This window comes from Ptiloglossa arizonensis, chromosome 11 (genome assembly GCF_051014685.1).
Source record: "Ptiloglossa arizonensis isolate GNS036 chromosome 11, iyPtiAriz1_principal, whole genome shotgun sequence".
In the NCBI taxonomy this organism is placed as follows: Eukaryota; Metazoa; Arthropoda; class Insecta; order Hymenoptera; family Colletidae; genus Ptiloglossa; species Ptiloglossa arizonensis.
In genome coordinates, this window is record NC_135058.1 from 17,452,635 (window position 1) to 17,466,477 (window position 13,843).

The 13,843-nt window shown below is 31.4% G+C and overlaps 3 protein-coding genes across 10 annotated transcripts; 2 read left to right on the forward strand and 1 right to left on the reverse strand.

Annotated features, from left to right (window-relative positions):
• The first annotated feature begins 115 nt into the window (after positions 1 to 115).
• Positions 116 to 2,270, forward strand: LOC143152641 (protein Abitram). The gene is made up of 3 exons (XM_076322984.1): positions 116 to 602; positions 705 to 776; positions 896 to 2,270. The coding sequence occupies exon 3, from the start codon at positions 1,116 to 1,118 to the stop codon at positions 1,944 to 1,946; it is 831 nt and encodes a 276-aa protein (XP_076179099.1). The 5' UTR covers positions 116 to 602; positions 705 to 776; positions 896 to 1,115; the 3' UTR covers positions 1,947 to 2,270.
• On the reverse strand, positions 2,177 to 7,336 carry Coq2 (ubiquinone biosynthesis protein COQ2, mitochondrial). Of its 4 annotated transcripts, none has more exons than XM_076322979.1 (7): positions 5,266 to 6,454; positions 4,911 to 5,077; positions 4,704 to 4,851; positions 4,268 to 4,461; positions 4,013 to 4,201; positions 3,365 to 3,573; positions 2,177 to 2,525 (listed from the first exon to the last, which is right to left on the reverse strand). In XM_076322979.1, exons 1-6 carry the CDS (start codon positions 5,609 to 5,611, stop codon positions 3,382 to 3,384), a joined length of 1,236 nt encoding a protein of 411 aa, XP_076179094.1. In that variant the 5' UTR covers positions 5,612 to 6,454; the 3' UTR covers positions 2,177 to 2,525; positions 3,365 to 3,381. The 4 variants fall into 4 exon arrangements, with proteins under 4 accessions (XP_076179094.1, XP_076179098.1, XP_076179096.1 ...); XM_076322983.1 differs by lacking the exon at positions 2,177 to 2,525 and having other exon boundaries at positions 2,533 to 3,573; positions 5,266 to 5,308; positions 5,369 to 6,459; XM_076322981.1 differs by lacking the exon at positions 2,177 to 2,525 and adding an exon at positions 6,947 to 7,336 and having other exon boundaries at positions 2,536 to 3,573; positions 5,266 to 5,626.
• On the forward strand, positions 5,945 to 9,604 carry Dak1 (cytidine/uridine monophosphate kinase Dak1). 5 transcript variants are annotated; one of them, XM_076322989.1, is made up of 3 exons: positions 5,945 to 6,069; positions 8,237 to 8,587; positions 8,925 to 9,604. In XM_076322989.1, the coding sequence occupies exons 2-3, from the start codon at positions 8,264 to 8,266 to the stop codon at positions 9,201 to 9,203; spliced, it is 603 nt and encodes a 200-aa protein (XP_076179104.1). In that variant the 5' UTR covers positions 5,945 to 6,069; positions 8,237 to 8,263; the 3' UTR covers positions 9,204 to 9,604. The 5 variants fall into 5 exon arrangements, with proteins under 5 accessions (XP_076179104.1, XP_076179102.1, XP_076179103.1 ...); XM_076322987.1 differs by lacking the exon at positions 5,945 to 6,069 and adding an exon at positions 6,941 to 7,532; XM_076322988.1 differs by lacking the exon at positions 5,945 to 6,069 and adding an exon at positions 7,543 to 7,679.
• Positions 9,605 to 13,843: the final 4,239 nt, after the last annotated feature.

Genomic DNA, 13,843 nt, shown 5'->3' on the forward strand with positions numbered 1-13,843 from the left:
CTTGCCTGTACACTATAAAAAATAAAAATTGCTTTGTCTTATGCAGGATGCTTTGTATTATGTACCAAGTTATTGATATTTGTATTTTTAGTAATAAAGTCGAGTATAAAGAAAAAGCAGTTTAGGTTTCCTTTACCAACACTCGATATAAAGAAAAACAAATGCTTTTTTTTTAAATTAATTCACCAAATAAAGTTAATCGAGATTATTCGAAACTTCGTTACTTCAAGTGTATTCAATTCATTGCAGAGTTAAAATTTTGCTCCTCTCTTGTAGAGTACGAATGTTGGATAGCTGTGAAACAGCAACTAACAAAATCATATACCGTTTGTCGATAAGTCTCATTTTAGTTATTTCAAGAGCGAGAAAGAAAGACTCGCGTTTCCTTCTTACTCGACTCGAAGTTGTTCAATTGATACAAAGAAATTCTTTTTACATAACTTCATGATAAATATTTTAATAATTATTTTATGTATACATGTGAATATAACAACAAACATAACAATTGTGTAAATGTTATTATGCGTAATTATCATTCATTAGCAACTCATAATGTTGTCTACAATGAATTCTTTTTCAAATATTAAGATTGTCAATACGAGGTAGTTTGTTAATATATGTATCTATGTACCTACATATATTGCATGCAGTGAGTTTATTAATCAGATTGAAACTTACAAATTTTATTTGGTTTTTGATTGTAGCACCCATTAAATAAATTTCTTGGTTACTGCAATAATTTCGAGAAACAAATGCTTTTGTGTATAAAGGAACAGGTAAAGTTTTACTGTCAATGTAATTCAAAATTTATATAAATTATGTTATTTCAAGATATTCAAAATGCATACTATTTTGTTGGTTGAACCATACTTGACTACTTAATATTCTATTGTAGCCAGAAATCAATAGACCCAAAAATAAACAACTTTCTAAGGAGAGAAGAAGAAAATTACATGTCATTCAAGAACAGAAAGAAAAAACGTGAATAAACAATATAAATTGATTTTAAAAGTTTCTTTAAAGTAGTTTACTTGAATTCTATTCAATTTGTATGAAATAAAAGTTCTTTCCCAGTGTTCTAAAACTTATCTATAATAATATTTTAACGATCAACAATGAATGTTGATTCGAATAATGAATCAATTTCAAAAAAATTAAAGTTATTTGATGATACAGACAAAGATTTATGTCATATGTATGAACAATCGCAAAGTACAAATGCTTTGCAAAAGAAATGTAATATGAATAAGAATTTCGAATATCAAGAAAATACAGAATTAACAGATAATGAGAATGAAGAAATGTCACTGATAAATAATGAAGAAGATAATCATTTATTTCCATTTCCACCAGATGATGACATTACAGATATGTTAGAAGAAGTGAAATACGAGGGACTGTTTCCAACAATTACAGACCGATATTTTACTACTTACTATAAGTTAAATGTACAAAGTACCACTGATGACATTCGCATTCTAATGCATAGTAATCGTATTTGTATGCTTACTCTGGCACCGAGTCATACAGTTTTACAAAGTGATATGCAAATAATGAAAGTTGACTTTAAAGTTAGCGATAAGTTAGATAGAGTTCTAAACAAAGTTTCAGGTAAGAGCAAACATGGTGCTCAACCTTTGCAAGCTAATTCTAATATTTGTATAATTACCTGTTCAAATAAAAAAACATATACTATAAAATGCTGTATAATTGGAAAATTGGTGGAAGTGAACGAAGCATTATTACAAAATCCAAAACTTTTAATGGAACCACCACATAAAGGAGGCTACTTAGCTATTATACTCCCAAATATAAAACACTTAGATAAAATGAAAGAATCTTTGCTAACTGAAAAACAATACGAATTAGAGATGTTAAAGCGTCACAATATTGTGACTCAATCAAACTCTAACAAAGATCAAATTACATTATCTGTTTCAAGTTGATTTCATGTATAAAAATGTTAATCATATCTGTCATTTACATAATTTTTAATAAATGTATAGTAATACCTACCTTCAAGACTAACTTGTTATCCTGGGTTCATTACCACTACTGTTTGTTTTTTAAGCATGAAAGATGAAATTTAAAATTTGTACAAAGACGCTGAAGATATATAAGTGCAGTACTAAGTTGAAAACATTCTAATAAAACAAAGATGCTTATACCAATGTGCTTTTCAAAATTTTATTTTACATTTTTTATTTCATCTTCATAAGAGTATTACCAACGAGTGATATTTTTTCAATAAAAATGAATTTATAACATGACTTTAATTGGATTATTTTTAAGCGTATAACGAAATATTCCTAAAGCTCGTTAATTTCATTGATAATATTTTCATAAAGGAATAATGAAAAATGTGAACATTTTTATTTCGCATTAGTGTTTACATACTGATACATATGCGGTACAGCTTTGAAGTGTCGGTCACTCTCTCAGCATCGGTGTATAACTATTTACTTTCTTTGTGAAACGATTGACACGTGGCTAAATTTTACCTTGAGATAAAATTCGCCACCTACCTTCAATTAAAAACAGTTAGTGGAATCGATTCTTCACTTTCAGAAACTACCGAAACTACTATACAATAATCCCTCGATTATTCGCTCGAATAGGGGCAAAGGGTTGTTCGAATCATTGAGGGAGTTGAAAAATCGGGGCATTTTTTCCTTTAAGGTAACCAATAGATAGTATAAATACATGAATTAGTATAATATATACCATTTTAAAGGTATAATATATATCTTCTTTAATATACATTTAAATAACAAATTTTGTGAATTAATTTGAATTTTGCAAATGATTTCTTTAGTTGTATCGCTACTGCAGTTTTACGATCAGGAAGTTTACACAATCCGGGGATCGGATAATCAAGAAGCTATTGTATATGGGCTTTTTAGGTCGAACAAATAAATGATAACAAATAACTTTTTGTTTTGTACTCTTTTTGTTATTACAATTAATATTACGTATTATAAACTTCAATTGTTATTATTATTCTACAATAGTGTAATCTTTGGTGTAACTTTTAATTTGTAAAGTTAATTTTTTGTTGATTATAAATTGTTATAAATTTCGTTTATATTTTCAGTATTTATTTTTTTCAATGCTTCAATTATGTTATTTATGATTTCAAAAACGATATCGTATAAATTGAAATCAGAAATTAAAGTTTTTATATGGCACAAGCACAAGCAACAATTGAAACTTATTATTTTAATTTACTGGAACCAACCAGTTATCCAGATCATTTTTTTGTTTTTAACATATACAGATCAGTACATGCAATTACAATCTTTATACTTAATACATAATACACATAAAAACTATTCATCTTTAACTAAATTGATCTAAGTATTACCTGGAGGAAGGATGAAACTAATGTGCTTTCTGTTTGGTAGAAGTAGACTCTATTTTTAATTCTTGTTTGATATTGTCATTTCTTTTGTGTATAGAATCTTTTACTAAATTTCCTAACACAATTCCAGCAAATACAATCATTCCTATCCTGTGATTAGAGATAAATTTTCTAGCACAGTCTGCAGAATTATTGATATTTAAGCTGTAAATCTACAAATTTATTTAATTTAGATTTTTCATTATTTAAATAACATGACTACAAGATATATATTGTACATATTTCTTATTTAGCATAATACAGTACTAAGCTGTAATAATTGAATTAATAAACGTCCTTACTTATTTAAACATTAATTCCAATTCATGAATATTAAAAGACATGATTTGTCTTATAAAACTTAGACAAATGTATTTTGTTCGAACATAAGCAATCAATGGATTATTTCGAGTAAATGAGCAATTATAGTATAACTCAAATCTGTTTGACTCTGTCAAGGAGAGGCCCCAAAGATTGATATTGACTTTTTTATCAGTTTTTAAATAGTTCCTTAATATCTATCACAATGCAAAAGCTAATCACTTCTTGGGGCCTCTGTGTATAAAATGAAGTAGCAATACTTTTTTTTCAAACTGTATAATGTTATTATACCTGATTAGCAAAATGAGTACCAATTAATCCAAGTGCTGTATAATATGGCCAAGTTTGTTCAGTTAGTATACCTGATGTAATTAAGCCCGTTATCATAATTGAACTGAATGCAGATAAGTATATTTTTGTTCTATTTCCAAACTTTAAAGCTGTTGATTTTACACCTATTATAATATCATCTATTTTGTCCTGCAATGTAAAAATAAATGATAAAAATGCGTTAAATGAAAAGTAGAACGCGAACTTTAATTTTACCTGATGCGCATATATAGTATCATAGAATAGCGTCCAAAAAATTCCAGCAAAATAAAGAGGTAGACATACAGACCAGTTACATGATCCGTGGACAGCAGACCAACCCAAAAGTGCACCCCAATTAAAAGTCATTCCTAGTACCAATTGTGGCCAATATGTTACTCTTTTCATAATGGGATAAAATATTACTAAAACTGTAATAAAAAAGTTCAATAATATAATGATATTGTTACGATTAGTTCAATAGCATTTCCAAATTTTAGTTTGGGAACCTCTTAAAAAAAGATCGCATACAAAATAGTTGGCTTACAAACTTATTTCTTATCTGCTTTATGACAAATTGTAATCCCTGTAATTATTTTTTAATTAAAAAGAAATTACTAATTTGAGTAATTGATCAAATTAAGAAATACTATGTTAGTATCCATAAAAGTACCTATTGAACTTGCACCCAGTATAATACTATAAAGGTTTAATTGTAACAATACAAGTAGTCCCAAAGTTAACTGGCTTCCAAGGAAGACAAGCGATTGGAGGGGTGAAATTTCTCCCGTAACCAATGGCCTACCTTTTGTTCTGGCTACCTGGTATTAAAAAGTTTTCATAACATTTAATCTTGAAATATTTTTCAACTAGATATTACCATTCCATCAATATCTTGATCCCACATATCATTTATAATGCATCCTGCTCCACGCATGATGAACGAACCTAATCCAAAAAGAAACAAAAGTTGGAAATCTGGGAATGCACCCGATGGTGCTGCCATGGCTATACTCCAACCACAAGGCCAAAACAATAACCATGATCCTGTATAAATAAATTATACACAATTAAAAATTATATTATAAATTACACTATTTATTTTCAATCGTATTGTAATTATAGAATTCATATTTATACAAATTTTATATTAATATAGTTATCGATTAAATATATTACTCATTAATGTAGTTACCTTACACTTAATTATATAACATAGTTGTATTTTATCTCACCTATTGGTTTATCCATTCTCAATAGTTTCAAATACGGTTGTACCTTAGGTGAGGAATTATTGATTATTTTTGCACTAAATGTTGCTTTTTGTTTTGGTTGTACCTTTATTACTTCATGTGCCATTTCATCATTTGTCTTTGATAAGACTTTAACAGGTTTCGACACATTTTGTGTTGATGCATAATTACTTACACTTTCATGTTTATTATATGAAAAAGATGAAGTGCGAATTGCGATGTGAGAGTACAACTGGTTAACAATAAAATGTTTTTGACTAGATTGTACGTAGGATGTTAACAATTTTGTGAATCCTATTAATCGCTGACACCTCTGCACTATTATCATTGTTCCGTGTTTTATCTGTTATAAATAATGACCGTGAATTTGATATAACCTCAATTTTTTTTAAATCGATTTACTTTGTTATAAATACAAGTTCTCGTGTATGGTTATCTATTAACGATAGCCAGATATCATTTGCAATTATATAAGTCATTGTAATAATAAATTTGTCAATGTATTCTCACATTATGTAAATAATTCGGTAAACCGTACAGTAACGTTAAGTGATCATGCTTCACAGCAGAATTGCATGCATGTAACCGTTGCACAATAATATGCACGACATATATAGCAATTAATTATGTTTTGGTACACTAATGATTAAGAGAATATGATACGACGAATTTGATATAGGAATAATACTGAACATGTTTTTAACAGTCATAACGAAACTCCGAGATGTTCGATTGTGCTCATGTTTAAGAACATCTGTGTACTTTTATTAGATAAGATTTGTTACCGTAAGTAATGTGAAAATAAGATATACTTAAATATACTTTAAATATGTAATTTAAAATATACATGCATACATATACTTTTTACGTAGTATTGAATTTTGATTGTACATAAGTAACTAAAAAAATAGGATTTTGAAAATACACGACTATTCGTACTTTGTAGCCCTGTAAGGGGCTGAAGTTAAATTGTATACTTCTACGTTTGAACCCCCTGAACTATAAGTGTCTAGCAATTTTAGACGAAATAGTTTAACTTATTCATAATAATTGACGTACATGTACACCATTGAAAGGTGTCTGTTATAGCCAAGTGGCATATTTTTCAAAGTAGTGATTTTCTAATTGGAGTGACGTGTACATTTATTTTTACATTAATCAGAAATTATTAAGAGAAATGTATGGAATTTATCGTCTATGAAATAGGTATTATCATTTTCCATTTAAGTTTATTTTTACTTACAATAATTACAATAGAAAATTTTATTGCTTACAACGTATCTGTATATTAATATGGAATAATAATAAATAACTCTTTCGATCGATAAGAGAGCAGGCGTTACCACGTGTTTCATAAATAGATAATGTTAAAGTCTCAAGGTACGTTTCCACGTAGTTGTAACTGTCGTAAGTGTGTAATGGTTTTTCGACTATTTCTACCCAGTTGCTTTAAATGAATCAATTTTGGCATCTGTTCGTATCATTCTTGAAGCGATAAAGTTTTTTGTCAGATAATCGAAATTTTCTATTTACTGCCATGAAAATGATACTTAGTGACGACCATCTTGACATGAAAACATGACTGTCACATTGTCACGGTATTGAATTTGTTGTCGTTAATGTCATGAGTAGTCATGACTTTTACTGTCACTTGAATACGTACCTCCAATGCTGCCGAATTCAATTGATTTTAATTTAAAATAAAAGTTTACGATAAAATAAATAAAAGAACATGTGATCTCTGATTTACAATGACATTTTCAAGTGGAATCTGAGTCAAGAGCATATTTAATGCCATAAATTGTAAATGGAAAGGTCGCATCATAGACGCACGAGAAATACACTGCCCGTACAAGCTTGAACAGTACGGGGAAAAGGGTAATTGTCCATCGCAACATTTATGATGTGACAGCTACGCCTCTATGAAGACACATTATCACTAATGGTTAAATTTGGACAGGTGTAGAAGCCACCGTGTAACAAAGAATACGAAAGAAATAAAAAACGACACAGTGAGATAGAAAAAATGTATCCTTGTGAGATACGTTTGCGAAACTTTATCATTCCATTTCACTTCGTCGCGCTTTGTTTCGTTCACGTTTTTCATCACGTGATCAGATTAGCCAATAATGATAATGTATCTACGTAAGAGCGTAGCTATACGTCACAAATGATACGAGTAGACAAAGTTTCGTTTCTCCTTGCCAGTTCAGATTTTAAGAGCAGTCCCAACTTCTCATGCGTCTACGGTAATAATAGTTTTATTTCAATTTTTCTATTCATAATGTGTTGTGTATTATACATATAATGTGTGTAAGTGAATCTGTATCTGATATAATTGATCGTTGTATATAAGTACCAAATGATACTTTAATTTAAATAAAAATTGCTTGAAAGTAAGTTGATTACGTTTAATCTATCATCGCATATATTTCATATTATAAATTATTCTCCAGATGTCAGTGTGTACGAAAAATTTAACTATTGTCCATTCAATTTAAAAAGATGACAATACTGACTGCGTACTTTAACGCGATGAGAATTCTATTGGTCCGTTGTATCGACGCAGCTATAGGTGTGTCATAGTAAATTATAATAGGTGCAGTAGATTACAACATGAAAAACCTGATAGACGGTCAAAACATTAATAGTAGGTTTTCCAATAAAAAAAATGATTGGAAACATTAATGTATACGTATTAAATTACATAGTGATCCGATTTTCGGATCTATATTTAACATATAAGTATATTTAATATATTCTTTTCCGGCATTCAGTGAATACCACATGATTCTACAATCTTTATTCGCGATCATCGTTGAACGGACAATAGGAAGTAACCGACTCGACTATCTTCCAAGCTATTTGAAAATTGCATTATAAGTTTCCGTTATCACTCTATATAGGAATTCGTGATAGCGTGAACGGAGCATAGTGATATTTTATGTTCAAGGTATTTGCAGCTGGACTACGACTTTTTATGATGTCTACGATCCAAAAACCTGAGGTTTTATTTATTTTGGGTGGACCGGGTGCTGGTAAAGGTACCTTGTGTTCCAACATTACAGATAAATACGGTTATGTACATTTGTCGGCTGGTGATTTGTTAAGAGAGGAACGTGCAAAGCCAGGCTCACAATACGGAGAACTCATTGAAAATCACATTAAAAATGGGACGATTGTACCTGTTGCGATCACTTGCAATCTACTGGATCGCGCGATACAATCGTCTCAAAACCCACATAAAAAATTTCTGATCGATGGTTTCCCACGAAATCAGGATAATATTGATGGATGGAACAAGGTACATATACTACACAATAAAATTGTTGTATTAAATTTTGAATAAATTTGAAATTATTATAAATAGATGGTACTCCCATGTAATATATTCTAATAATGTATTCGGTGCACAGGAAAATTTAGGGAATTGCGTAAGATAGGCGAAAAAATAGGGCATTTAAAATTCTATAAATCATAGAAATTATTTATTCTTTTAATAATATTTCACTTGTTTTCTATGTATTATTAGTAATTTTAATATTTTTTCTTTTTACACGGGATAGGGTGTTTAATAATGTTTTTTACCTAGAGACTTAAACGATGCAGATGCAGCTACAAATGTATTCTTTTGCTAATAGGTAATGTCCGATAAATGCACAGTGAAGGGGGTATTATTTTGCGAATGTAGCAGAGAGATATGCACGCAACGATGCTTGAAGCGTGGAGCTGAAGGAAGTGGACGATGCGACGATAACTTGAATGTTTTGGCAAAGAGGCACGAAACTTATATTATAAACACTTTGCCTATAATTGAGCATTTTGAGAAACAGGGCTTGGTTTATAAATTAAACAGTACGCAGTCACCAAAGAATGTATTTGAAGATGCTGTAAAAATTTTAACCGAAATAGGATGGTAATACAACTAGTAAAAATATTAAATTAAGGAAATCTAAATGGTCTCAAAGAGATCGAGATTTATTCCATTTATGCTTAACAACATTTCATTGCAAAGAGTATACATTTCTTTTTATAGTTGTATAGAAAATACTTTGTACGGTATTTAATTGCATTTATGAAAATATTAGATAGTTTTAGTTTCAAGGTGGGCAGCCTTAATTTGTCTGGTACAGATAACAACTTTATCCAAAACGTAGTAAATATTTTACAATAATTTTTATTAATTTAATGTTTATACGAAAAGACCAAATTCTTCTATATAATATAATGTGTATAGATGCAGAAAGTAGGTATTCAATACCAGTTAGGAATATATGTACTGTACAAATTTAAATAAACTGAACAAAGTATCGAATTAATATATTTTCAGTATTTTTCCTTTTGAAAGTCTACCGTTGAGCTATACTATCACAAAATAGATAATTTAATGACCTTTGAGAAAATTTTGTATGTAAATGTACAATATAGTTATCAATGTTATATAATGCATTATGTATGTTTGTATGTATGTATGTATGTATGTATGTATGTATGTATGTATGTATGTATGTATGTATGTATGTATGTATGTATGTATGTATGTATGTATAAACGAAAGCGTTTAAATATATGTAACATAACTTTGTATTTCAATCCAATTAGAAACTCTTATTTATTTTGTTCATTGGAATCAAAATGTTTACGTTATTATTTTTCATTAATAATTTATCTAAAATTTTTCTTATACTTTTAAAGTTTCTTTCAAAGCAGACCAATGTCCTTTCCTCGTTATTCTGATAATTAGGAAGATTAATATAACACAGTTTTGTATCGTTGTTTTCCAACTAAAGATAGTAAATTGTAAGATTGTTGAAATACGATTATTTTGTATAGATACAGAAACCCTTTTAAATTAGTCATTTTTTCGTCTACAAGATTATCGATATTCCAACATGTTGTCTATATTTATCGTCTATATTTACATTATTATGTAATTTAATTTTGACATTGTATCGCAAAGAATTTAAAATGGTTATGATTTCACTGAAAATGTACGAATAAAAATGAAATTTGAGAACTTGAGCTTAAATATCGATTCCCTGTAGAATAGCAATTATTTAGAGTATTCGTATAATTTAACATTATTGTATGTGAGCTAATCCATACCAAATCGAACACTTTTTGGAGTAATATTTTGAATTTGAACATGTTGTAGTCTTTAGCGATATTTAAATTGTTTCAAAAGATTTTATAAATTTTTGAAAATTTCTGATTTTAGAATCGTTGAACCAACAATCGAATAAGAATATATTTTTGTATGCTTATATCGAAGACAACGGATTACCAGATGAAAATGACTTTAGTTATAAATAAAATTTGGATTACAGTTTCAACGGTTTCGAAGTAGATACGTTGGAGGAGGAAGGTTACCGAACGTTCCGAGAAAATTACTTTTCGCTTTATAACGATCTGGGTTTGTTCGATTTTATTTACAAGAGAGTAAGGGCGAATATATAATTCTAAATTGAAAATAAGTCACAATTATCTATTATTTTATTTTTTGTACTTTTTTACCAAAGTACCCCTAACGACAGGCAATTCGATGTTCAGACGAGTCGTAGCCTCGCGTCCGCGTAGGCGTAAATTCATACGTAATTCTTTGTCAGATTTGTAATAATTATATCTAGAATAATTATATCTGTGGTCCTTCCCATTAAACATATTTCAAGGCCGGTAAAATTGGTGGTGGTTACGGTAAAGTAATATATATATAATTAGAGGGAAATGCGAGAATATGAGACATCTATCTCGTTTATGTAGCTAGGGAAATTACAGATTAATCGTAGAAAAGGAAATAAAAGGAAAAATTATGGGAAATTTGATAGAAAGTGTGCGACATAAATAGAAACGTTGTAGGCTTTTTAAAACTGTTTAATCTTTTCTATAGAGAGTAAAAATCTGGCAACGATCAAATCGGATAGTAATACCGAATGGTATTGTGTACTACCTTGTCTCGTATTCCTATCTTTTCCTATACTTTTTCGCTGTTCCAAGTAATTATTTTTATTTAACAAATGTTAAATAAAATGAATTCTATTTGGAGAAGAGATAACGAAACATTTTTCATTCGTCGCGTCTGTAATAAATTTTCATTGTAATAAAACGAATTATAAGTAATTCGATAAAAATTCATTCGATTTATTTCTGTCAGACAGAAAGTAAATCGCGAGTCGTAGTCAAGCATAATGTGCATTTATTATAAAACAGAGCGAAGAACGGTATCAAACACTCCACGGGGTAGAATACTACACTACGGATATAAAATGTAATATACTATTATAGTATAGTTTACAACTTAATATTATCATCATCGTCGTCATCATGAAATTTATATCTAAATTTATTCGAATGGTGCATCCGATGGTTATTCGAAATATTATTTGCTAATTTTAATAAATTATCCGAGTAACGCGAATCGCGAATCGCGAATAAGTAATTAGATCGAAATTAATTTTTCTCGTTGCCCGACCGCAAGGATTATTTTGGACAAATATATTTATTCGAAATTATTCGAAATTATTCGAACGATAGGAAACATGGTTTCGCGTATTCTGTTGTTCGTAAAACGAGTCGGAAGACGAAGAGGAAGCTGGAGTTCTGCATTGAAAGAGCATTGACTTCTTCTGCTGCTCGATTCTAAAAGCGATCCTCGGTACCGCGTGTTACCGAAAATAATGTGCCTTCACCGTCGAAAGATCGACCCGTTTTCAACTTTCTCATCGCGATAGCCGAAATCTGTATCGTTAATGAGGCATCACGGTCGCCGAGAAACTCCGTTGCGCGTGAAAATAATCCGGTAGCTCGGAGTCGGGGCATTGCTCGATGCAAGGCACATTTAAAGGATTGTCCGAATAAAATGTTGCAAGGCAAATAAACGTTTAGTTAGAATTTGACGATAATTGTTTTTAATATTGGTACGTATTAAACGAAAGTAAATTAGTAAACGATTCGAAAACGATTCATTTTAATGTACAAATATAATTTCAATATCAATCGTAAGTAAATATCGACGTTTCGGTTGCATTTCTGTCTCGAACACGACCAAACCAAACAAATGGAAAACTATTTTCCACTAACATCGTACAATGGGTTACCAAAGGATGGTGCCAAATGATATCTTTGATACCTTTTTAGGGGGAATTCTATCGATCGATCGATCGTTTACGGAACTCTGGTTGAAACAAACGTACGTTTTGTTTCTTTTTCATCGAAAATTCTTCCACGCGTCGCGCACGTAGGTATCTACATACCTGTACACGTACACAGGTGTGTACGTGCAGGTAATTTCGGTCAGCGATTCGATTCGAATTTATCGCGTATATTCCACAGAATTGTTCTCCGATTGGATGCAACGAGACACGCGGGACATTCTGTTTACGCAATGCTCGACAATTTCTCGGCCAAGTTTTTACCTTCCTGTTCATTTTCGAGAACATTTTTCTCCCGAGAATAAAAATTTCCTTTCGCCTCGAACAGCGATATTCTCCTACCTGTACGAGGAGAGTTCTCGCCATCCTTTCTCATCCCCCCGATTTCTCGTTCGACCTTCATCGTCGTCGCGAGCACCTACCGCGACACTGTATCTTTTTTCTTTATTTACGATTATATCCGTAAAAATTTCAGGGCGGTGCAAAATTGGAAGTTAGGTCCGCTAACTGGGAAGAGAGTGGGCGAAAGATGTTGCGGACCGGAAAGGCTCATTGTGTTACGACGACACGCGTGCGTCGTAATTTCCGTTCTTTTCGATAGAATCGCTCCCGGCCGATAACCTGTTTCTTTTATTATTTTCTTCGATCGAACGTTGTTCGTGGATTATTACAGATTGGCGATCGACCACGAAGATTTCGGTTCGTTCCGTCTACGGTAGAAGTTCGATCGTTAAAATTTCTGCGATAATCTAGTAAATGCGACGAGAACGGGCCCTAGTTGCGCAATATACCTCGACTATGCTCGTTATTATTCCCTCTCCAATTTCGTCGACGCGGTGTACGCAATCGAGGTTGTACCCTATCACGATTCTTTTATTTCGCGCGAACAAAAATCTTTCTCTTTGGCCGTATAATCGTTTTTTATAATTCGCGTTAAAAACTTACAGGTCTTACGATAATTTTGATCATCCGTTAGAACGAGTGCACGTTAGGTACGTTAGGTACGTTAGGTACGTTAGGTACGTTAGGTGCGTTAATGGTAAACGATATCGATCGCAATATCCATTTCGTTCGGTCGTCGATATTTAACGAATTTCAGTCGCCAACGATATCGGTTCACTCGCGTAGACGGTAAAAGAGACGTAGACGCGTCCTTTTCGTGTTCGTTCGATCTTCGAAACGGGTTAAATTGGCAATAGTGTTTCTCTCGGTTCGCTATTTTACGTTTCAGGGGCAAGAAATCACCTATCGGTTGGCCGTTCCTCGGCAAGGTGTAACTATCCCCTATCGCGTCTTCCCCCGGAGCTTCTCCGGTGCTCCATCTATCGTCCATCGATGTAAACCCGTAAACGCCGAGTCCTTTGTTCAACAAACGGAGAAGCGAATCCATTTTCGCTGGCACGGCCGAAACG

Coding starts and splice junctions, on each gene's coding strand:
- Dak1 (XM_076322985.1), top strand. CDS start 8,228: ATGTTCAAGGTATTTGCAGCTGGACTACGACTTTTTATGATGTCTACG. Junction 8,588..8,924: donor ATATTGATGGATGGAACAAG/GTACATATACTA, acceptor TTTTGCTAATAG/GTAATGTCCGATAAATGCAC.
- Coq2 (XM_076322979.1), bottom strand. CDS start 5,611: ATGATAATAGTGCAGAGGTGTCAGCGATTAATAGGATTCACAAAATTG. Junction 4,852..4,910: donor ATCAAGATATTGATGGAATG/GTAATATCTAGT, acceptor TTTTAATACCAG/GTAGCCAGAACAAAAGGTAG. Junction 3,574..4,012: donor GTACTCATTTTGCTAATCAG/GTATAATAACAT, acceptor ATAAATTTGTAG/ATTTACAGCTTAAATATCAA.
- LOC143152641 (XM_076322984.1), top strand. CDS start 1,116: ATGAATGTTGATTCGAATAATGAATCAATTTCAAAAAAATTAAAGTTA.